The sequence below is a fragment of the Sceloporus undulatus genome, chromosome 2 (genome assembly GCF_019175285.1).
Source record: "Sceloporus undulatus isolate JIND9_A2432 ecotype Alabama chromosome 2, SceUnd_v1.1, whole genome shotgun sequence".
Taxonomy (NCBI): domain Eukaryota; kingdom Metazoa; phylum Chordata; class Lepidosauria; order Squamata; family Phrynosomatidae; genus Sceloporus; species Sceloporus undulatus.
In genome coordinates, this window is record NC_056523.1 from 194,662,734 (window position 1) to 194,687,092 (window position 24,359).

Below are 24,359 nucleotides of genomic sequence, written 5' to 3' on the forward strand. Positions count from 1 at the left end.
TGCTGGTGTAAAGTGTGTTGAACGAAATCAGGGATAATAAAAGGTTAAGGTGGTATCGCCTCCTGCTGATGCAGGGCTAAGCAAGGTTTTGAGTTACATTGCACCCTGATCCAGCAAATGGAAGAGGCAGCTAATTTTCGGCAGTGCTTGGGAGTGGAGGGGTGGGATGAGATATCTGCCATTTTAAAATTTGCTCTAGAAGGAGTCCAGTTCTGTTGCTTCATGTACTCTACCTTTATTTATTTATTTATTTATAGGGGGGTATCGTTTTCCTAAATTCATCATTGTTTCATCTGGATATTCAGAAAGTTCATTCTAGTTACATCATTACCTTCTTTCTTTGCTGTTTGCCATCCAAGCACTATACAAACACATCTGAAGAGACCAGAAGAGTGGGTTTTGTAATCCTAGTTAGTTTCTTTTTTGTTTCATGGTAGAAAAAAAAGGCCCAGTGTCTTGACAGTTAGGTTTTCTTCATTTAAGTGGAATTGAATTTTCAGTCCTACATTCTCCTGAATAAAGTTACTGTGATTGCTTTTGGGAGAGAGGTTACATTTCTGGTTAAGTGATGTGCTTTAACCGAGTTGCTAAGGTACCTCAGTAGATGTTACCTTATTAAAGCATTCATGCTTGGAGGTGAAGTGCTAGCTAATTGGAATCAGTCTGTGCTGATGCAGACATTGATTTGAGGACAAAATTTTGCTTACTGCTCTTTGGATGTGGGGAGGAAAAGCTTTTTTTTTAGCAGAGCTGCAGGATTCTTGGAGCATGAAGTCCAGTTTGCAAAAGCTAAAATATTCTAGAAGGACCAGCTTTCTTTTCAGATAACAATTTGTGTAAGGAAATAGAAAAAGGATCTTTGGATGCATGTAGTGAGCTTGTCCATCTGAACTTTCCTGGCCTGAGTACAGCTTCCATACATTAGCCCGGGGGAGGTAGGGAATCAAAAAATAAACCACTAGATGAGCATCCAGGAAATTTTGTTTTGAAAAACATGTAGAAATGCTTGGAATCATGAAATTTTATAAGATTGTAGTATTTATTTATTTATTTATTGTATTTATACCCCACTCTTCAGACATGCTCCCAGAGTGACCTACAAATTGGTAATTAGACAATTCCCTGCCCTCCGGCTGACTATATAGATATGAAATACAAGGAAAGGGGATGGCAGTGGGGGAAGGGATCAAGTCAAGCAGATACTGGTGGTTTTTCTCTCCCTCTAAGGCCAAGGCAATGGCAGTTGGGATAGATGGAGGGCCTTTATTCTGACCCTGGGATAGGCATGGTGGAGTTATGCCTGCCTCTTCTTCTGTCCCTTTGAGGCCAGGGCAATGGCAGTTGGAATGGAGGGAAGGCCAGAAAGCCACCAGTACGTTAAACAAAGAGCACCTCCCCTTTCCCCAGCCACTCCATCTGCAAATGAGGATAATAATACAGTATTGACTTTACAGAGTTGTTGAAAGGATTTTTGAGATGATGGATATTGTTGTTGTTACTGACTGCCTTCGTTTCAACCTCGACTAATGGTGAGTGTGGATGAGGCAACTCCAAGTCTCCCTATCTTCAAACACTCTGCTCAGGTCCTACAGGTTCAGGCCTCGTGACCTCCCTAATTCAGTCTGTCTGGCATGTGATCTTCCTCTCTTTCTACTGCCTTCTACCTTTCCCTAGCATTATTGCCTTTTTTAATGAGCCATTTCTCCTCATGATATGGCCAAAGTACAATAGCCTCAGTTCAGTCATTTTGGCTTCCAGGGAGAGTTCAGCCTTGATCTAATCTAAAAACCATTTGTTTGCCTTTTTGGCTGCCCATGGTATTCTCAGCACTCTTCTCCAGCACCACATCTCAAATGAGTTGATTTCCTTTCTATCTGCTTCCTTCACTGTTTAGCTCTCACATCCATACATGGTGATGGGGAATACCATGGTTTGGACAATCTTTGGTGTATAGTCGTATATCTTTACACTTTAGGATCTTACTTAATTATTTCATAGCTGCCCTACTTATTCCTAGTCTTCTTATTTCTTGGCTGCAGTCTCCATTCTGATTAGTGTTTGATCCAACGTATAGGAAACCTTCCACTATTTCAGTTTCCTTGTCATCTCAGATGTAATCATGTAGGTTTCCTGTGATCATTATTTTTGTTTTCTTAACGTTCACCATTTAGCCTACTTTAGCACTTCTTTGATTTTCTTTAGCAATTTTTCCAAGTCATTTTTGTTTTCTACTAGTAGTATGGTGTCATCTGCATATCTTAGTTTGTTGAGAGTAGTGTAAATGCATTAAGAGCTATTTAAATGTTAAGTATTATCCCTCTCTTCTGTTGCTCCCTCTCTTTCCATTTTGGCTTAGATCTCTGGTACTGGAAGACCCTGAGACTTCATGGGTACCAGGAGTAGGTAAAAGGAACCCTGATGAGAATTGGTTAGATGAGCAGTTTTCATGAGGTCTTTAGAGAAAAATGAACAGAGGTAGTCCCAGAGGGCTCAGTTTCCCCAGGATTACTTTGACTTGTTTCGAGGCACAGTTAAGGTGGGTGTACTTGCACAGATCTTGCTCATCTTCTCTGGTTTGAGTAGAGTTGTCATCACTGGTCTTCCATAGTCTCATAAATCATGTTGTAATTGTAAATTGGTCCTTTCAATATACAGGTAATTTTTTTTTCTAGTGCCCAATGGAGCTATAGAGTAGAAAGCTAGCTAGCCAGATAATAATTATTTGCCTTGAGATGTAGTGGCATGGTAGTGGAAGAAAAGCGGTTGCTGAGAGTTTTGCTGGCCTCATTGATTGGCTTCTTGGTGATGACTAGAATAATGAAATCTAGTCATTGATAACTGACAGAATATTTGGAGGCTAATATACATTTCATGCAGTCTGGTGAAAGTTGTATTCACTCTCCCAGTTCACCAGCAGTGCTACAGATAGGAGGGCTTGTGGAGTGTAAAATTCAGTCTTTGTAAACTGAAGTTGGCTAGTAGACCCAGCCCTCTCTTCTGTTTATTTCTGGTTGCCTGTTCTACAGTCCATCTTTTCTGTTCTTTCATCCTCCCATTTAGCCTGATCTTATGTATTTGCATGCCTTGGAGAAGAGAAACTGTTACCTGAAGACTTGCCTCTCTCTTGGTCAGATGCACGTAGGAAGGTTTAAATGTTTTTGTATTTTTAAGGCAAAGATATTTACTGTAACAGTGTGGGTATCTCTAGCCTAGTACTCAAGGCCCTCTGGTATTAGAGACATTGGAATATTTGTCTGTCTGTCTCTCCATCTCAGAATAGGATTTTCACCAATTACTAAGGCAAGGTTAGCTTTGTGAACATGGATTTGAAGGTGATGGGTCTTTCAATAAACTAAATTGAATCAAGCTGCCTTGTAGGCTTCTGTCCCTGAGATGTTTGGAGTGCAGCTTGGTAGTTCTTGATTCAGCCATGTTACATAATTTTATCGGTTATCAGTGCCACTCATTCTTCATGTTACAGGACCCTCAGCTTTTCAAGGGAGCTGTTTTGAAAGCCTGTATACGATACTGCATTTTCTAAGAACACAAACAAATTTGCAGCCCTAATACCGGTGGCCCAGAGTGACTTTCCCTGCTCTTTCTCCCCCTTCCCACTGAGCATGTCAAATGAGACAGTCATGAAACGTGAACTCCTGCTTCGTGATTACAATCAGGTGAACAGCCGGCATCCGCCACCCCATCCTGAGAAGAACAGAAGGGTGTACCTACTATGATGCGAATGTTTATTCGAAACCAACCTGGCTGGAGCTTTGGTAGGAACTAGTGGGGATTAGCTGGCCAAGGTTCCACTTTATAAAAGCCTTGCCTGTTTCATTTGCAAGGAAAGGAACAACTGGGGCTGGAACTGTTTCAGTAACTTCACCATGTATTATGATTGCCTTTATGCAATGCCTTTTGACCGTAAGTACTCACAGAGGGATTGCTGCTTTGGACCTGCCAGCCTGTGTCAGAGATAGCATTTTCCCAAGCCACCTGCTGTCTTTGCTTTCTTGCAAATCTCTTGTGGTCCGTGGAATTACAACAGAGAAGAATCAAGCTCTATCAAAGAAGGAAATGTTTCAGATCAGCACCTGAGCACCAAGGACTCAGGATTCTGCTCTCAGCATAGGAAGATTTTTGATTGGCTAGGTTGCTGCTTGGCCTATATGCCCCAACCTTGCTTTGGGGGAAGAGATTTATCTTCTTTCTAGGACTGTTGGTGAAAAATAGGAGGGGAGAAAGATATATTTCTAGAAAAAACAGAAAACATTGCGGGGTAAAATTCAGGGACATAGCCATGCTAGTCTGGAATATCAACATTCAAAGGGGATCTTGTAGTACCTTTGAGACTGAGTGAAAGACATTGTAACATAAGCTTTCATAGACTTCATCTACTTAGTCACAGTTTTTTTTATTAAATTAAACTATAGCATGATAATGTCTTCAGCTGTGGATTAGATGCTGTGAGTTCATGTAGGAGATGACGTAGTTCAGCATGGAAGTAGGGAAGATAATCTTCCTGCAGGAGGGATGATCATATTTCTTTTCACGACATCCAAAAACAAGGGAAGACATGTGTTGTTGTGGTGGATATAGGAATCATATAATGAATTGTTTTGGCTTTTTTCCCTGAGCAGTCAATGCTGTTTATAAAATGGTGGGAGTGAATAGCCTTTGAGGTATTTGGTTTTCTCTTTGTTGCTTTTGAGAGAAAGCTATATGAGTGTTCCTGCTCACTGTGGTAGAATTAGAGTGTGTTCACTCTCTGAAGTAATGAAATAAAAATGCAAAGAAGTCCCCAAAATGGCAGTGTAGCATTTGGGCAGAGAGGGGAGGATTATGCCACTTATCACTAGCAATATGATAGACAGTGTTCATTATCCTTCCATGCAGGAAGGAAATCACAGATTTTATGCTGTTTGGGGTTGCAAAAGGGCTTGTGTTTGCCCTCAACAGAAAGCTTATAGCAGAGTTTGGAAAAGGTACTTTTTGGTAAAGTTACTATGTCTACCACAATTTCCCCTCTGACCATGATAGCTGGAGGAGAGGGATTTTGGGATTTGAGCTCCAAAGTGTAATTTTTTCAAGTTCTTATAAGATTCTGGGTTTCTTCGCCACCTGTTGTTTGTATTCTTATAATAAAAATCTGAGAGATAAGAGACTTGAACTCCAAGTACCAGAGCTGCTCAGTGTTCTCCCCACACCCTTCCCTCCCCTACCTCCCAGCCTAGTCTTGTGTTCTATCCAGTTTGCTTTGCTTTTGAGATCTGAGATCCGTATTCAGCAGGGGTCGGTTGAGTCATTTCCTTGGGCTGCTATTTTAAATGCTTTCTCTTCTGCTTCTCTACAGAAGGCTCCATGAGGCCCAGTGACACAGTTTCAGAATCCAGTCCAGGTTCCACAGCTACACAGTCAGGGGTACCGACTCAGGTGGTCCAGCAAGTCCAGGCTACTCAGCAGGTATGTAATTCAACTAGGCTTCTGCCATTCATGTGACAGGAGGTGAATTAGTCATGATGCTTAATCATGGCAATGTTGACACTTGGGAGCAATACAAAGAGTTTTCCATAAATTTATCATTGATGTGAATCATCAGTGATATCAATGAGAGGAAACAGAGCTTTAGACTTGGTATGCCAAAGCTTCGAATCCAACTCTTACTCCTCTGTTTTTCTACTATCTGATCCTGACTTTTTCATAAATGGCAGATGTATATTAATTAGTAATAATAAATACACTGTAGTAAAATGGTAACAAGACAGTTCATCACCATCACATGAATCATCAGACTACTAAACTGATAGAACATAAAATATATTTGATTAAAACACTTTCCTAAATTCCCATGAAAGTAAATGTGCAATAAACTAAGCATTTTAATGTATTAAAAAAAGGAAAATATAAAATGAAATATTTACCAGATATTGCTGTGATATTATAAGTTTCTATTTTGGAGTCAGAGTCAGTACATTTCTACTGATCCAACTCCATCCAGAGCTGCTTCAGATTCTGAATTCATGACTCTGACTCCAGCTGCACAGCCCTGTGAGGAGGCGTGAACCAGATTATATTCATGGGTTCCAACATGAGGGTTTGGGAGACTGGATTTTGGAATCATTTTGTTGTTAGAGAACAGAAGAGAAAATTATCCTGTAATCTGTCCTTAGCTATATTGTCCAGAGTTTGGAGGAATGGAAGGCAGAGCAAAAGACCTGAGAGCAGGATGCCAAGGCCATTCCCACCTATAAGAAATACTGTGCCTGACAGTAAGGTTAGAAACTAGGAGTGTCTGAAAATGTTCATTAGTAATCAAAATCAAAACTTCTCCAACCAGCAGGGCTCAGTTGCCCCTCCTCAAATGTAAATATCAGTTTTTCAAAAGCTTTATAATGAACCTTGCCATCTTGGATGTGGAGTGCCATGTAAAAATGGCTCATGTGCTTTTGTGCAGGGTGGGGGCATTACTGTGAATGTTCTTGGGTTTCCTTGATCCCTGGGTCTTTTATTTGACAGAGGCTATTGGTCCAGGCCAGCGTGCAGACAAAGCCTGGAACAGTATCTCCACTACAACTTACAAGCGTGCAAGTACCTCAGCAGGTGAGTCTGATCTTTTCCTGTGAAGCTGCTGCCAAGGCTGGGTGCAATTTAAAGCACCTTCCTCTGCCCACTAGCTTGTCATTTGAGTTGAATGTGGGTGTTACCTATATTTTCCTGTGTTTTAGCTAAAACACCTTACTGTCATTGTGAGTGGAGTAATTCAGGGCATCTATTCGACATGGTTTTCTTCAGTGAACTCAGTAAACTGTTTGTGGGGTGATGATAGTTATTTATTACACATTCCTTTGCAGAACTAAAATTACAAACATTCCCTTTGAGAGAGTCTTTTTGGGAAGGTTTTTAGAAGAAGGCCGGATAGTCACCCCCATATTTGGAAAACACCTTGATAATCTGTGTAGCACTTTTTCAGCTCTTTAGTAGTATCTGAACTTGTAGTGATCATATTGATTATTCTGAATGGCAGGAATCCTAGGATCACAGATTTATTGGCATATTCCATGGCTACTCTGTTCAGTATATCTGAACAAAGGACATCTTATGCCTAACACAGTCCTGATAGTTGATAACTGAAGATAATGTATTGACTAATGTGTCCTTACAGTAAAGATTTCACAAAAATGATCTCTTGAGGAAATTAGGAAAATTACTTTCATTCATACAGTATTTTAGGATGGGACTGACTGTTGTAGTTAAATTGTGGAAAGAATTTGGCCCCAGATGATTAACTGAATTTGGATGGGTTGAAGTTAAGTTAAGTTAATCATGGCACAAGTCCCTAGGGTGCTTACTGCATTTCATTTAGATATTTGGGGTTTCAACTTGATATTATTTCTGAGGTTCTTCAGATACTTCAGTCCTCTGCCTATAGAAAGGCTAAGATACATGGTTTACTCAATCTGTTAAGAAATTTAGTATTATTACATATAGAGCCAGCATGGTGTAATGGCTTGAGTGTTAGACTAGGACACTGGGAGACCAGGTTTCAAATTCTTGCTCAGCCTTGGAAACCTAGTGGGGTGATCTTGGGTAAGTCACATGGTCTCAGCTTCAGAGGAAGGCAAAGGCAAGCACACTCAAAACAAATTCCTCCAAGAAAATCCTGTGATAGATTTGCTTTAGGGTTACCATAGGTCTGAAATGACTTGAAGGCACACAACAAGAAACCATTTTGTATATGAGTTTTTTCTTTTAATTTCCTGCACATGCTTCTGATGTAATTAATAGCTTAAGCATATGGAGGAGCTGCCTTAGTGTTAAGCATTAGATAATATTTTATTCAAGGAGAGTCTTCTGTAGAAATATGATTCACTGCCAGACGAGTTATTTTAAAAACATTGTCTTGTTGTTGATCTTGAGTTTACAGTCTCATCCAGATTTTGAAGGCTGTATTTTCACAGATTTAATCTTGGTTATTAGCTTTGTGCACATCTGAACACTACTTCTGTTAATGATTACCCTGAGAAGGACTGAGTCCCCCCCCCCCAACATTTATTTGTACTGTAACTGTTGCATTCCAACTCTTTGATTTCTCTTCTGTGGTGCTCATGGATGGTGTCATGCACGAGGTAGTAGCAGCAATCATTATAGTTGTGCCTCTTCTAGCTTAGCTAGTGAAATTCCAGCTGTGAATATATAGGACAGTGTGCTTGGGACATTTGGACCATACGAAGTAATAATGTATTTAGTGTATCACATGAATGCTTGTCATTGTCTCCTAGTAATTACACATTTTTAAGTAGATTACCTTTTCTTCTACAATTGCCTGTAAGATGTCCATAACATGTCAAAGCCATTATCTGATTATGCAGAAAATTAATGCCAGAGAGCAGGAGGGCCACTATATTAAATAGAAAACTTAGAAAGCATGATGACCAGTCCAAACATGGCTTATGTACTAGCAGAAGGAGAGAGAGAGTATATATACAGTTACAGAGTAATGCTGTGAGTGTAACACAGGCACCAACAAGATCTAGGTTCAAATTCTCCTTGTTTTCAAATTAATTTATTTCACTGGGCTATTGCAAGAGTAAAATGGCACAAAACATGCCATTTCACTATGCACCTTGGACAAAATGCAGGAGATGAATGGTTCCAGATCTATATTTCTGATGGTAAGATTTATACAATAAAATGGTCTTGCTAATATCCTTTAACAAATTACCATTTAAAAAAATCTGCCCTGGACAAAGTGACTAAAACTGAAAATGCATTTTAAAAATTTAAATTTTAAATTTTAAATTTTTAAAATTAATTTTAGTGCATTAGGAATCTTTGATATAATGCAGTTGCCCCATAATACCATACATGCAGTGTCCCTGTAAAATTGAAGAGAATACATAGCACCAGAAACCTTTGATGTCGGTTCTCTGATATAGTTGCATCCTGTATGTCCTGATATGTGTGTGTGTACACACACACACACACACACACACACATCCTGATATATTTGCATCCTAAAATACAAATATATACAACTCAGCACTAAAGTTAGAATCATACAAGCCATTGTTTTCTCCAGTCCCATGTATGGTATGTGAGAGCTGGACAGTTAAAAAAGAAGATAGGAAGACAGTCAATTCATTTGAGATGTGGTGCTGGAGAAGAGTACAAAGGATTCCATGGAAAGCCAAAAAGACAAACAAAATGGGTCCTTGAACAAATCAAGCCTGAACTTTCCCTGGAAGCCAGAATGATAAAACTTAGGCTGTCGTACTTGGGGCACATCATGAGAAGGCATGAATCATTGGAAAAAAGAATAATGCTAGGAAGGATAGAAGGATGTAGAAAGAGAGGAAGGCCTTATGGTAGAGGAATGGATTCTTAAAGAGATCATGAGTATGAGTTGGCAGGAGTTGGGCAGAGCAGTGAAGCACAGCGGGTCTTGGAGATGTCTCATCAGCATGGTCTCCATGGGTCAAGATTGATGCGACGGCATTAACAACAACAACAAATAGTTAGAATGCTCTGATATGATATCAGAAAGCAGAATATAACCCAAATTATAAGCACACTTAACTAGAAAATAAGTTCCATTGATCTCAGTAGAATGTCTCCTCAAGAATCTTCAACTTTCTGGCTTGCCTTAATAGCCAGCCATTGGAACAAATAAGTTTTTAACTTTTTGAAATTGTTTAATTTTTTTTAAACTTCATATTTTTAATGTTTTCTACTGTTTTAACTTGAACTGTTTTAGATTTTGTTAGCTGCCTTGAGTCCCTGTATTGGGAAGAAGGCTGGATATAAATTTATTATTATTATTATTATTATTATTATTATTATTAATTGCCTTCAACTGCACCTCTCCCACATGTCCTCTTTGAGTCATTATCTTACTTTGTGCTAGCAGTGAGAATTTTAAAAACACTCAGAGACTCAGTGTTTTTGATTTCCCCCAAAGTTCATCACCAAAATAAGAGAATTACACCCTCCCCACAAACAATCTTGAAGGCTCATCACCAACCTTATGTCAGTCTTGAAAGTACCGTCGTCCCTTCTTATACTCGGATTTCTTATACACAGATTCAAGCATCCACCATTTGAAAATGTTCAAAAAAGTATAAATTTCAAATATCAAACCTTGATTTTCCATTTTTTATAAGGAACACCATTTTGCTATGTCATTATATTTTATGAGACTTCGTTATCCACGAGGGATCTTGGAACCAAACCCCAGCGTATAACAAGGGTCCATAGTAAATAGAATTCCTTTTCTGGGTATTCTGCAAAATGAGATGGGGGGAGGGCTCATGGGTAAATTTCACTTACCTACTTACTTATTTACATACATAACTTTAGTTTTGTTCTGTCCAGTAGCTAATGCTATCTGGGCAGCTTATGAAATAAAGGTTAAAGCTATAAATATAGAAATATTTAACAATGTAAAATATAAGACACCCACAAAAAATACCAGATCAAAATAAAAGCAAAACTAGAAGACAACAGAAGTGAAAAGCAGTATCATTCTGAAGGTTTATGCACATATTAGCAAACTTGTGGAAGGGGATATCATGTCAGGTGAAACCCTCCCAATTCTGTGCAATGTCCCCTGCCTCTGAATAAACATGTTACAATCATACTTCATATTTCACATGCCACCAAGAGCTTCATGAAGTTAGGAAGCCCAGTAAATGCTACTGTGGTTGAAAGACTAGGAAACATTATATCTCCCCAAGCTTTGAAGTGCCTAGGGTTTAAAGCAAGCTTGAGAGAGAGCTTAATGGAAGTGGAAGTATCCTTTCTACTGCGATGTGTTTTGTAATTTTTGTGCCATCTATTTTACACCTCTTTGTATTACATATTAACTATTAAGTAGGTTATTGAAACCTACTGCTAGATCCAGACCTTTGTGTTATATTATACAAACTAACTTACCTTGCAAATTAACTTATTATGGCTACACATCTTAGCATTTTGGACATTAAGTCCAGATCTTATCTCTTAAGACACTAAAATCTGTAAGCATAGCAAGTTAGATTTCATAGTATAACTTAAAAGTTAATACTCAGAAAATTCCATTGATATTATCTATGCCTTAAACTCACATTTGTGGATGCTTAACTTCAAAGCAGGGACGGGCAGGTATCTCCAAAGGTGAGTAAAACAACAGTTTCATGCCATTAGTTTCAGTCTGAGAATACTTCTCAAATAACATGATCCCAAGAGAATCTCCCTAAATTGTAGATTGTCCTAAATTCTCAGTAGTGGAAAGGTGAATGGAAAACTAATCCAAGGCGCATGGTAATAACAGTAGTGAAAAGCTTGCATGTATTTATTTAGCAAAGACAGAATTTACGTAACATTTAAAACTAGTCTGCATGATGGTGGGAACTGAAAAAGCATTATGAATTCTCTGGCTACTGGGTTCCACAGAACAGATTTTTGTTTTAAATTGATGCAAGCACATATCCTAGACAACAGAACCAACAAGAAAAAAATCAGCCTGAGATTTCTTTTACACCCTGTCCTCCAAAATTTCCCCCTTTGACATATAAAAGACAGCTTTTTGAATTTTTAAATTCTGCCTTTAATACCTATCAAATTTCCTTCTCTCTATATATATATATATAATTCCATTCTTATTCTATATTGACTATTGTTCAGTTTTGTTTGGTTTTTTCAGCTTCATGTTTTATATGATCATCAAAAAAGCTTTCCTAGATATCTTTTTTTATTTCTGATCTGTGCCCCTTTTTTCCCTCTGTTATAGAACATCCAGGCCTTATTTCTTTTCAAAGTGATGTGACAAGCCTTGTCTTTGCTAGTGCTGTTACTCTGAGTTCTGAGTAAGAAAAAAATTACACAACACTAAATTATATGTTGAGTTTTCTGCCTATCAAGAGAATAAGAATCCATCTGATACCCAAAAATGGGACCAACCAAGCAAGGAAAGACTGTTCTTCAGAACTGAAGAGAATTAATACAGAAGCCCAGTTATCAGGATCTTCTAATGTCAAGTTAGGGGTGAGGTGAAGCAAGGTAGAAAGAAAGCAAAACAATACGAAGCAGCATGAGCAGGCCTAAATTGTTTCTAAGGCCTGGAAGTGAGAGTAGTGACCTAAAACTGTTGTTTAAAAAATCAGTGGTTGTTAAAGCGATTTCTGTACTAGATTCAAGTGATCTGTCTACAGATTCTTCCTTTTCTAGAGTGGTTAGTAGCCCTCTGCCTCATGTCCCTCAAGTTGGCAGTTGGAGGTCTGCTGCAGACCAGTCTTGATACCTTCAGTTTTAGGTACTTTGCTTTTGTATTTAGGAAGAGCCAAGGTAACTAGACATCCTCCTTTTTACAGGGCATGTCCTACATTTCAACCTTCTGCTCAGAAGGAATTCCAAAATGTCCTCCATTCTGAGCCTGATAAAGAAGGCTGAATTTACATTTCTATGAGTGTTTTTAGCTTTTATTTGGTCATATCCTCCGTTTTTCTTGAATATACTACATTTTTGCAGTTCTTTGCCCTCCTTTGCGGTGAGGACATCTGGTCACCCGGGAGGAGTCTGTTCTAGAACAGAAGTTTTTGGTCTGTCTATTATAAATCAGAGCAGTGCTTATGGAACAGACAAGATTTGGTGATGCCTATTGGCTTAAATTGCTTTAATATACAGTCTTGGGGGGAGGTCTATTAGCCATGATAATGAAAAGGTACTTTAGTTCACTGGGTGTAGAAGCAGAGAGTTGGGAAGTGTTGTCTTCATGCCTTGCATGCAAGCTTTACAGTGGCATCAGGTAACAGGGTATTGGACTGCATGAATCCCTGGTCAAATCCAGCAAGACTCTTATTTTAATCTTTTGCTATAAAAACTAGTGCAGCATAGTACATATTGACACGGCTATGTACATTCTTGTCTAGCCAAAGAAAATGGACTTTATTGTTAAGTTTGTTGTACAATAGGATAGAGTCAGTTTAAGCTGTTACTCCGCTCAATAGTGTTCCATATCCTGTCTAGGTTTGTGTTTGTGTGAAAAGACCAGTGCTAGTGCAGACAGAGCCAACTCTTATTATAGAGCATGATGAAATTGGCTGTCTGATGGACTGGGATTTTGGGCAAGAGTTGGAGATGAGTAAGTTTGGCCCAAGGAGCTTCCTAGTCAGGTTGTTCTGTTAAAGCCCCACAGCCTTGATCAGAAGTTAACCAAGGTTATGGATGGTGCATTTGCACAGATCCTGCTCTTTCCAATGGGTTTATGTAGAATAAATTTATGATGACTGTATCCTAAATCAGCAGATATCATTTTTAACTCAGGTACCAAAATGCCCTCTACCAGTCTGTATGTATGCCATTTTGAAAGACATCAATGCCTCCATGAAGTGTTACCAGTGACAAGTGGTTTCTTTTGTAGTCTTCCATATGTGCAAACAGGCAGTGTACACTGATTAAATTGTCCCTCAGTAACCCATGGACGAGACTCACTTTTCAACAGCTGGTTCAACATGGCATATTTCTCCTTGGGATTTGACAATTAACCAGGGCTTACTTCTCTTGTGTCATCCTGTTTCAGCGGCTGGTGGTACAGAGTACTTCACAGGCTAGTAAAGGAGGACCAGTCGCGCTGGCCGTCCATGGCGTGCAGCAGGTCCACTCTTCGCCTGAGGTGGGTGGCCAGATGTGCAGACCTGGAAGGTTTGAGGAAAGCATGCTTTGATGTTCCATCCACTATGAGTCAACTGCACTATGGCCTTCACTGTGTCTCGTTGTTCACTTCTTCATCTGTCTGTCCCCTTCAATACTTGTTTGGTTACTTGCCTTGCCCATTACTTTACCAAACCCGTCAATCTTGTGGTGTTTCATCTAGCATTCTAATCAGAAGAGTAAGTGTTGCTTTTAAGAGTGGTGTTTCTGTGGCCCAGATGTTATGAAGATTTCAGTACTGAAGGACCATTTTGGGCCATGTCTGTTGAATTGAATTCACTTTACTTTTGCTACATTTGCTGTGCTCCTGAGTTTCAAAGGGTGCCACACAATGGTGGCCACCTAATCCGTAGAGATCAAATAGTAGATTAGGAGGACAAAATGATGGTTTAAGGCTTGTTTATAATCTTCAGTACTGTACTTTAAAAGTTAATATGTTCCTTTTTTATTTGTTCACCAAAAAAACATTGAACTAAGTAATAGCTGGAAAACATAGCTGAAGAGGAAGCTGGGTTAGTTTGGCAGATGGGATCAACTCTTGATAAACTAGTACACATAGAGTCCTAGGTTGTGCTTGGTTTCTTTAGAAGCTTTACTTGCAGAACCCTGTTATGTACTTCAAGAAGGTATGATCAGAGTTCTGTGGCCTGCGCCCGGGAGGGGTGTGTGTGTATATAGAAAAAGAGAGAGAGAGAGAGAGAGATGCATAGAGGTGCTTATGGTACCCAAAGACAAAATACCTCTACCTCATATATCCTCATTATTCTGTAAGATTTTGTAGGTGTATTACTACAGTACTCAGCAGAGAGTGCAGGATTCATGACCCTAGCTTCCCACTTACGATTTGGACAGAGGAAAGTGGGGTAAACAATAAGCAGCTTTCCTTCATCTCCTGCCTGACATTTTTCCAGCTGCCTTTGCCCCTTGCTTTAGGCCTCTAGAACCTGTTTCCTCTATCAACTGCAGCTGATGTCCATTTCCTGTTTGCTCCATTTTATGTATTTTTTTTTTAAAAAACAAACATATCCTGCCTTTCTTCCAGTGCAGGACCCAAGTTAGCTTCAACAACACAAAATACAGTTAAATCCATTGTAACATTCAAGCACAGTTTAAAAGCTGTCATATAAAAACCAAGCATCCGAGCCTGTCCTCTTATGTAAGGTGAGGAAACATGTCTTTGACACTTAGCAGTGGAGCAGTTTCTCTCCCAGCTTTGCTTCCAGGGTCACTCCACAGAAGGATCTTCAGAGGAGTCTGTGCTCTCTCCTAACCCCAATCCAAAGCTACTAGATCTAGAACCTTTTCAGTAGGGGCACTGATTTGGGAGATTAAGTAGTAGTACACAACAATTATTCTTAGAAATTTCTACAATGTCTTGGCATTTCAAAGTTTGTTGCAATCCTTATAACAAGCCTTGTATAGCCACTGTTATTACTTTCTTGTTCTGGGCAGTGTAGTGGGGTGTGTTATGAAAAATGTTAATCTAATGCCTACATTTGTGGTAGAGGTGAGGGTTGATCAGGAACTTCTTGAACTGAAATTTTCAAATAGATAGGCATATCTGTTGTAGCATTAAAAAAAGGCAGGAGGAAGAAGGATTCTAGTTACACCTTTAAGATGAGCTGATTTATTTTAGCTTGAGCTTTTATGGGTTTCAATCCATTTTTTCATATGCAATGAAGTTAATATCAAACCACACGGACTCTTTCCTTTGAACTGAAATTCTTTCTCCTAGCCCCTAGGCTACATCAGCTGTCGGTCAGGTGGATTAGCCAAGCAATGTCTTTGTTGCTCCCCTGTTAGCTTCTAAATCTAATAATCATGGGTGTGTGTGTGTGTGTGTGTGTGTGTGTGTGATAAATGATGTGGGACATAACTATTCCAGCCCGGACGGGGTGGTTTTATGACATGGTAAATAAAGGATTTGGAAGTTACTAGAATGGTAGGGAAAGAAGTCATAGAGAATCATGAATGATTCTACTCTTGTAACCCCTTGTCATACAAATTAGGGTTGATATACCTTGAAGTAATACTGTATGTTGGCAAAAGACTTAGATTAGACAAAAGCGAACAAGTATCAATAGCAGAAGAGCTATTCTCACATGGAGCTCGAGGTGAGTGGAGTGCAACAAATTGAATATTTGTGGCTGAGACTGATCCGGTCTGTGAAATATTATGCTGGCTGAGAACCAAGAAAAACTTACAGAGGATCTCTCACCTGGGATCATTATTAAGGTCCTCTTGGGATACACCTGTCTGAGCCATTTATGGAGCTGGCAGAGTGCTTTCATCACCTGTACATGTGCTGTAGCTAAGACTGAACACTGCATTTTGGACTGCACACAATTCTACTTCTCTTTTCCAGTGCCAAGTAGGCAGGAGAGGATAGGTGTGAACAATTTTTCCCTGTCCATAGACATTAACTTTCTGAATTATTGCCCAAAGGACCCATGCTCTGATTCCAGCTAAGGGCCAGCACTTTGTATGGCTGTGCCGAGAACTCTGGTGGTCATTGTGGTCTGTTTTGTCTGTTAATATAACTTAGAAAGAATTTCGCTAACAAGCCAGCAATTTCCATCTTTGGTTTAAGTGGGGAAAAAGGCCATTGGACTGGAATTCAAAAGAGCCCTGTATATTTAACCAGGCCAGTTTGTTGCAAACATCAGCTTTAAGAAATAAAGGGGTATCTTACTAGGTTCATGAGGTAGATGCATTTGGCAGACACAGATATTAAATAGGGAAAAGGGCAAAATGAGGGGGAAAATGAAGGAACTCATCCTGTTAGCACAAGTATAATTCAATAAACTGAGAGTGAATATGATGCTATAATGTGAAACCAAGAAGCCCCTAATGTTGTTGATAAATCAGCTGGTATTCAGTCTATAGAATATCACCTATAGAAATAATTACACTTCGTTTACTGACATACAGGTATACCTCAGTTAACAAAGTAGATGTGTTCCTGAACATTAATTCTTTAATGGGACATTTGGTATCAGAAGCATGTTTCAGAAACTTTTCATCCAGTCCTAACAATTTGTACATGCAAATGCAAACAACAAAATAGCACATAGAAATCGATTCTGCAGAACCTCATAGGACTTCCAAGAATCTATTTTCTTCCAAGAATCTCATTTTTCACAGGTTATAATAGTTGCTTATTTTAATTTTAAAAGCTCTTCTCAGATCATCCTGATCCCAGATTATTCCCTTGGATGGCATTAGGATGACATGAAACAATCAGATCTGGTAAGCCTTCCGTAAGGAAACAAAACCTTCTGGAGACCAGGAAAAGAGATTCCACCTCAACATTAGGAGGAACTTCCTGACAGTAAGGGCTGTTCGACAGTGGAACAAACTCCCTCGGAGTGTAGTGGAGTCTCCTTCCTTGGAGGTCTTTAAACAGAGACTGGATGGCCATCTGTTGGAGATACTTTGATTGTGATTTCCTGCATGGCAGGCCATTGGACTTGATGGCTCTTGAGGTCTCTTCCAACTCTATGATTCTATGATTTGAAGGCTTCTTCCAAAATGCATACAGGGATTACTTTTTCTTTCCCAAGCCTCCACTTTTTAATGTTTTCCATTTTGGTGGCCAAATATTGACCATCATTTTGGTGGTCTATGCTTTTTTAACATGCTGGGGGTAGCTAGTGAGATGAGCTTATTCACTCTCCTCTCTGTTCTGTTTTGCTGTTCATATTTGCCTAGGAATTCTGGAGGCAGCTGTTGTTTACCTTGCCTGCTGTTTCCCCAGCCCTTCACCACCAATGTGAATACTGCTTAAAGGGTCCAGCTATACAGAAAACAAGGAGGAAAAGGAGTTCTGGGTGGGCTTACAAAGACTTTGTAAAAAGAAGCTTCTTTGTCAGAGATTTTGTTAACTGAGGTATGCCTGTTCTTGATTCCATTTGTTCTGGCTTGAATAGAGTCCTGGGTTGGTATTTATCTCCTACCAACAAAAATTGATTCTCATCTATGTTGTTATTCAGATTAAGTACCAGACCAGAAGGATTCAATATACCTAGACTAGTGAACACCTTCTTGTCTTGCTGACTCAAATTGATTGCATTTTTTAAACATCAAGTCATTTCCTATTAACATGCAGGATTATAACAGCTGTGCCCCTCCACAAGGATAGTGGACTTAGAAGCATAGAATCCTAGAGTTGGAAGAGACCACAGTGGCCATTCAGTCCAAACCCCTGCCATGCAGGAAGACAGAATCAAAGCACTCCCAACAAATGGCCAAAGAAAGAGACACTTCTGCAGCATATTCCACTGTCCAAGAGATGTTACCATCAGGACGTTCTTCCTAATGTTTAGGTGGAATCTCTTTTCCTTTAGTTTGAATCTATTGCTCCATGTTCGTTGAAGTTGTCCAAGTGTTTGTGGATTTCAGTGGCTTTTCTGTGCATTCTGACCTGATAGTTATTGGCATGGTCCAGAATTTCGATGTTTTCAAACAACATTTTGTGCCCAAGATGGTTTATAATGTGTTCTGCTACTTCTGATTTTTCTGGTTGGCCCAGTCTGCAGTTTCTCTCATGTTCCTTGATTTATGTTTGGACACTGCATTTGGTGGTCCCTATATAGACTTGTCCGCAGCTGCATGGTATATGGTAAACTCCTGCGGCTATGAGAGGCCACCCACCTCTTCGTTGAGTATAGCATTTGCTGGGTTTTCTTGGTCAGTTTGAAAGGTTGTGTTTCCTCACCATTTTCCCTATTCTGTCTACGATTCCTTTGATGCGTGGTAAAAAATACCTTCCCTTTCCATGATTGCTTGTCTTCACTCCTCTGGGTTTTTCTGGGTCTGGCAGCCCTTCTGATGTCTGAGCTGGAATCACCACTTCTAGCCCTAAGCATTTTGGATAAGAGAGACTCAACATGCACCTCTACTTTCAGAATGAATTTGTTTAATTAGTTATTTCATTTTGTGACTTTATTTCCCCAGCCCATAAATGAATACATGAATATATTTAAGGTGTCCAGTTATTCTGCCACAATAAGCAAACTATGGTGTTTATCAGACGAGCTCTTAAAGAGGTACTATTCCAGTGTGACTTCTCTAGCTGCCTCCTGTTGCATGCTGGGATTGGCAGTTTTAAGGAGGGGTATTTAGAATTCTCAGGCAGAGAAGTTCAGCTCCTTAAAACTGCCAATCCCAGCATGCAACAGGAGGCTGCTAGAGGAGTCACACTGGAATAGTAGCTCTTTAAGAGCATAGTGTGATAAACATCTATGTTTTGGAATTAATACAATGGGCTCTTGGTATCTGCTGGGGTTTGGTTCCTGGACCCCCATTAAATACAGTGGCATAGTAAAATGGTACTCCTTGTATAAAATAGCAAAATCAGGTTTTCCTTTGTGGAATTTATATTTGTTTTGAATATTTTCAAGCTGCGGATGGTTGGATCTATGGATGAAGAATCTATGGGCTGACTGTATACATATTACAGAATTCATTGATATCTATCAAGCTAACATATTAATTGATAGTCTTGAAGGTGCCATTTGGGACTCTTGATTTGTTTTACATTTTTAGTTACCAAGTATTTTGATTCAGATCATGAGGTGCTGTAGTTGTCTTGTTAATGTAGCAATCTTGTTAATGATGTTCATTTAGCAATGCTGAATTCTGTCACTTAAGTATCCTTTGCATCATATTATTTAAATAAGATGGTTGGACATCTAATGTCCTGGAAGACCATAATGCTCAGCCACTGGTTTCTCTGTGTTGTCTGAAGGACCATTCTGTTTTGTATGTTCATCATAAATAAACACATTAATAGAACTTGAGTCTGTATATGGGATGGATAGAGATGTAGGTTTCCCAAAATACTGGTTTCTGATTTTTGAGTCACCAGACTTAAGCAAAAGATCTGGAATCTGGTATACAAGAGGCTGCTTCTTACTTCATTAGCATTTTTCCCGACGTGCTGTAAAACAACAACAGAAACCCCTTCCTTTTCTTTAATGATCGAAATGTTAATTAAACAGCTAGTGATGGCATATAGATATAATTCTGAAATGGAGATTGCTCCATGACTGGGAGGGAGGGACCTGTGAGATTTCAAGCTAAGTGAGCATGAATTGTGAAAAAGGTTCCATTGTGCCTTTCTCCTCTGCCCATACTCAGAGGGTAAAGTCCTACTCCTTGCCTTTCAGCACTCCCCTGTCCAGAACAGCAGCTCTGCCGCTAAACCGGGACAAGTACAGCAGCTCCAGGTCCACGGAGTCCAGCAAGTGCCTGTTGCACAAGAGGTGCTGTATGTTTTCTTGCAACAGACAAGCAGTCACTCCCCCAGTCCCAGTAACACAACCAGATTTAGGGGTGAAAAGAGCTCAAGTCTGTTCAGGTGTCACCTTGGGTTTTCAAATCACCATCTGCTAACAATTTTGAATAGCTCCAAGGAATATTTATTGCCTTTCAACTAGCCACTCATTTTGGTATTTGGGTGACAGTTGTTCTGTGCTACACAACAGTCTCATTTTATTTTGTTGTTGAGTTTTCTCACTCTCATCCAGATTTGTGTAACTCCCAATAGATGTATGAGCATATGCTAGACTGTGGCTTATTCTTGCTTCATTTTACATTGCTACAAGTGGAAGCTTTTATGTGCTTATAGTTCTTGTTTCACTATTATTGAATGTGTTTTTGCGAAACATTCTGTTGTTTTGATTGTTGATCCAGAAGGTGTGGGTTTTTGTATATCTGTTATTCAGAAATTAGGGCTTTTCTTTGTGAGAATTAGAGGTATGACAGTGTATAACATTGATTTATTTGTAATATATTTTGAATGTCCAAACAAAATATTATTATTATAGAACATTTTTGTGAGTACAGTAATTTTTGCATCCCTTTCTTCCTCTCCAGAACAGGTTAGATAATTATTTTGCACACTGTGTGTATACACACATATACACACACATCTGATAAGAATTAATCCTCATGTTAGCATGTGAAGGATTCTAATCTTATTTATCTTGCTTTATGCTATTCATCTGGAGTATTTTTTTCCACTTATTGAAAGTGGATAGTATCTTAACTTTATAAAATCACTTTTGCTAGCAAGTGGTCCTTTTGATTTTCCTTAGATTTGAATAGATTTCCTATTGGAATGGAGTCTTCTATTTACTCACAGTCAAGTTATGTGGAACTTATTAGTTTACCCCTTGAAGTAGGAAATGAATTTGAAGAAACTTGTCTCCATTAGCCCAGTTGATGAGGACAGCACAGGTAGTGGACATATGCTGACATGATATGTATATTGGGTGGAACAAAGTTGAAAGCTCACAACTTTTGGGAAAGTGACATATTTTGGTCTTAGAATTTATAAATACTCTGTTACTGTCATAAATAAAAATGTTCACAACTTCTGTGAGATAAGAGAGACAGCTCAGTACTTGGCAATTGCTGTTTCTTCTCCTGGTTTTGCAAGGAGAACATCATAGGAAAAAGAAGGATCTAATCTACTTAGGCTTATGGTGGTCTTTTGGAATTTTTAAGAAGAAAACCCCATGGACAGCCTGATCAAGATAGTTAGCAAAATTTAGACGTGGGAGAGTTGGGTAGGACCTTATCCTTTCAAAGTAGTCCTTTATCCTATCCTGAGGATGGGTTACCTCTTTCTCTGAAACTTGTGCCTCTCAAAGGCTAGATTGGAGACCATAAAAAAGAAGTCCCTAATTGCCAGAAAATGAACAGGATCTGTTTTATTTTCTTTGGCAAACTATTAGCAAAAGTGAGGGTGTGTTGTCCTATGTGCCCCTTGCCCCATCCCAAGTTAGGGCACAGCTCTTCCTGGGGGGGAAAAGCCCTTTTCTCTTTTCTGCCTCCCAAAAGGCACTGATGGGTTCTGATTTGTTTCACTCTGCAGAGATCTGTTGTGCAGACAACTCCCTCCGCTCCCAAAGCTGGTGCAGTGCAACAACTTGCAGTGCAAGGACTTCAACAGGTTCATGTCACTCAAGAGGTAAGCATCTTTATCTGTTGCTCACTTGCCCACCTTTCATTTGCAGTTCCTGCAAATCATGGTCTAATCATGGAGAAGCTTAGCTAGGCCTGGCATTCCCTGGGATTGCTGTCTGATATCAGAGACATTAAAGTAAGGGTGAGGAAATCTAAATCCCTCTAGCAGTTGGCCATGCTAGCTGAGGCTGAGGCTGATGGGAGTTTGAATTTAGCAACATTTAGAGATTCCCCACCCTTGCTTTTAAGACCATTACTCCCCTTCCTGTCTTAAATTCCTCCCTTGCAGGGATACTCACAGCATAAGCCCTTTTAAGTCATCATCTCAATCCAGGACTTCCAGATGACATCTTCCCAATCCAGGACTTCCAGAGGTCACCCCCATACCCGCCCCCTTTTCCTTGTGGATGTGGCTAGCTGTCACCCAGTATTCCCCTTCTCTTATACATTTTTTCCTCCTCAGCTCTGATTATGACCATTCACACCCTCAGACCTTGAAATGAGGGAAAGATTCTCATCTTGGACATTTTCTTGCTTTATAACATCTCTCCTTAGCTTGCTTTGCAGAATGCGGTTGGCTTATTAAATACAGTGCAGAACAGCCAGAATGCAGGGAGTCTCTGCTCTCAGCCTCCACGTTTCCAACAGGGAATTTGTTGGTTTCTAATCCATTAGCTCTGATTTCTTCAGTCTTTCTGTTTATTATATAGAGCACAGACAGTGGCCCTTCTAAGAGCAGTCAGCAGTCGCAGCAGCAGGAGCAACAAGGAGTACAGCAAGGTTTCTCCCTAGAGTGCAGCAGCAGCAGCAATGGCAATCGCATCAGCAGCAGTGCACCCCAGCTGGCCAGTTGCTGTTTGTCCAGCCCAGAGCACAGGCTCCACTACATGCACTCCTTAGATTCCGCCTCGGAGCAGTGGGTGGAGCTGGTCCGCATGCTTCCTCAGCCGCTCCTCCTGCCACAACAGAAGGTGGTGATAGAGCAGCTACCATTCCTCTCCTCTCATCACTCCAGCCCTGATCAGAGAGTCAAGATTCAGAGAGTCCCTCAGGTGCTAGTGTTTGGAACAGCAGCAACAGCGCTTAAAGTAGGTCCTGAAAAAGGCACCCAGTGAGATCCAAGAATAGCAAGCTCTGGGCATTTCAATTCTTGTGGAGGCAGATAGCAGAGCTAGCTGGCACCATTGCCTTCCTCCAAGCTCCCTTTCCTCCCTTCCTTTTCCTCAGATATGACTCCCCCACTTAATCAGTGGTGGCAGAGCGAACACTTTCTTCCCCGCATCCTGCCAGAGGAATTGAAATTCTTGGACCTCTTCAGTACTGGGATTGATTTTGCTCTAGTTTCCTTAGGTCAGTGGTAAATATGGAAGTCTTGGAGAGACTGGGGCCTGTGGGAAGCATATATGGTTTAGTAACAATATTAAATTAGGGGGAGGAGTGGGCTTTCAGCACTTGGGAGATAGATCAGAAGTTTGTCACAGGTGTCTAGGATCTCAGGTCATGTTTCCTGAGATTATGAATGAGGGAGAGCCAGTGTGGTGTAGTGATTGAGTGTCGAACTTGCAACTCTGGAGACTGGGGTTCAATTCCCCACTTGGCCATGATACCCACTGGGTGACCTTGGGCAGCTCACATGCTCTCAGCCTCCAGGAAAAGCAATGGCAAGCCTCCTCTGAACAAATCTTGCCAAGAAAACCACACAATAGGGTTGCCTTAGGATCGCTATAAGTTGGAAACAACGTGAAGGCACAGAACAACAAGTTAAGCTCAATATTTGCAATGATAACTGCTTGAGAGCTACTTGGGATTTTGTTGCCCAAGACTAGAATAGATACAGCTTTTTAGGCCAGGGTTGACTCCTGTTTTAACAGATGTGGGAGCTAAATGTTCTGTAGATTACCTCAGAATTGTAAGGAGCTGACTCCTGTAAGAGGAGTAAATGTATATTGCAATACTGTGCTATCATTAGACCTGTTGAGTGTTCACTTTATGTGTAAGCTATACATGTGAGAAAACAAGTGGGGATGAGCACTACCTCATTGTTGTTTTCATTTCCCTCTATGGATGGAGACAGCCTGTCTGCAAAGGAGGGCCTCTCTTTTCCAAGTTTTGGTTTTGGAATTCTGGAAAAACAGAGGTCTAAAATCTAGCAAGCAGCTGGAGCCAGTTAGAGTTTCTATACAAGCATATTTATATGATGTACATATTTCCAGGTTTGCTTGTTTTAGATGTACATTTTACTAGTTTAGATGTACATTTAAAACACTTTGGATATACCTGTAAAAATATAGTGTTTAGATGTGCCCTTAAGGACTGTGCATATTTTATGCAGGTTGGTACCCTACCACTCTAGATGGCATCCTAAATAAATCTGTCCTGCCCAGCAGAAACTCCTTCCTCAATGAGCCTTTGACTTCTGGAGAAATCTTTAGTCAACAGAAAAAAAAATTCTAAAGGTTTTGTGCATTTTTGTTGTTACTGGACCCTAATAGCTTAGTGCAAGGTTCAACATACAGAAAAATGAAATCCATGGACAAGTAGAGTTAACCATTGACTAGATGTACTGTAGGTTAGAAATGTGGCCTTTTCTATAAGGGGTAAGGAACCTGAGGTTCTCCAAATGTTTAACTACAACTCCAATCATTCCCTGACTTATAGTCATGCTGACTGGCACCAGTAGGGATTTGAATCCAAAGACATTT

General features: G+C 39.9%; 2 protein-coding genes across 11 annotated transcripts in view; one reads left to right on the forward strand and one right to left on the reverse strand.

Moving 5' to 3' along the window:
• ALKBH7 (alkB homolog 7) overlaps nucleotides 1-24,359 on the reverse strand; it is a 511,499-nt gene that overhangs the window by 293,464 nt on the left and 193,676 nt on the right. The window lies entirely within an intron of this gene.
• The window catches only part of RFX1 (regulatory factor X1), a 156,168-nt gene that overhangs the window by 20,279 nt on the left and 111,530 nt on the right, over nucleotides 1-24,359 (forward strand). For 5 of the 10 annotated variants that reach the window (XM_042455710.1, XM_042455716.1, XM_042455711.1 and 2 more), the window contains 6 exons: nucleotides 5,351-5,460; nucleotides 6,514-6,597; nucleotides 13,553-13,645; nucleotides 19,854-19,949; nucleotides 21,566-21,661; nucleotides 22,368-22,745. In XM_042455710.1, the coding sequence (XP_042311644.1) occupies nucleotides 5,351-5,460; nucleotides 6,514-6,597; nucleotides 13,553-13,645; nucleotides 19,854-19,949; nucleotides 21,566-21,661; nucleotides 22,368-22,745 (857 nt within the window). Of the gene's footprint in view, nucleotides 1-1,507; nucleotides 1,530-5,350; nucleotides 5,461-6,513; nucleotides 6,598-13,552; nucleotides 13,646-19,853; nucleotides 19,950-21,565; nucleotides 21,662-22,367; nucleotides 22,746-24,359 lie in introns of those variants that run through there. The other 5 variants (XM_042455717.1, XM_042455712.1, XM_042455718.1 and 2 more) reach the window with 5 other exon arrangements.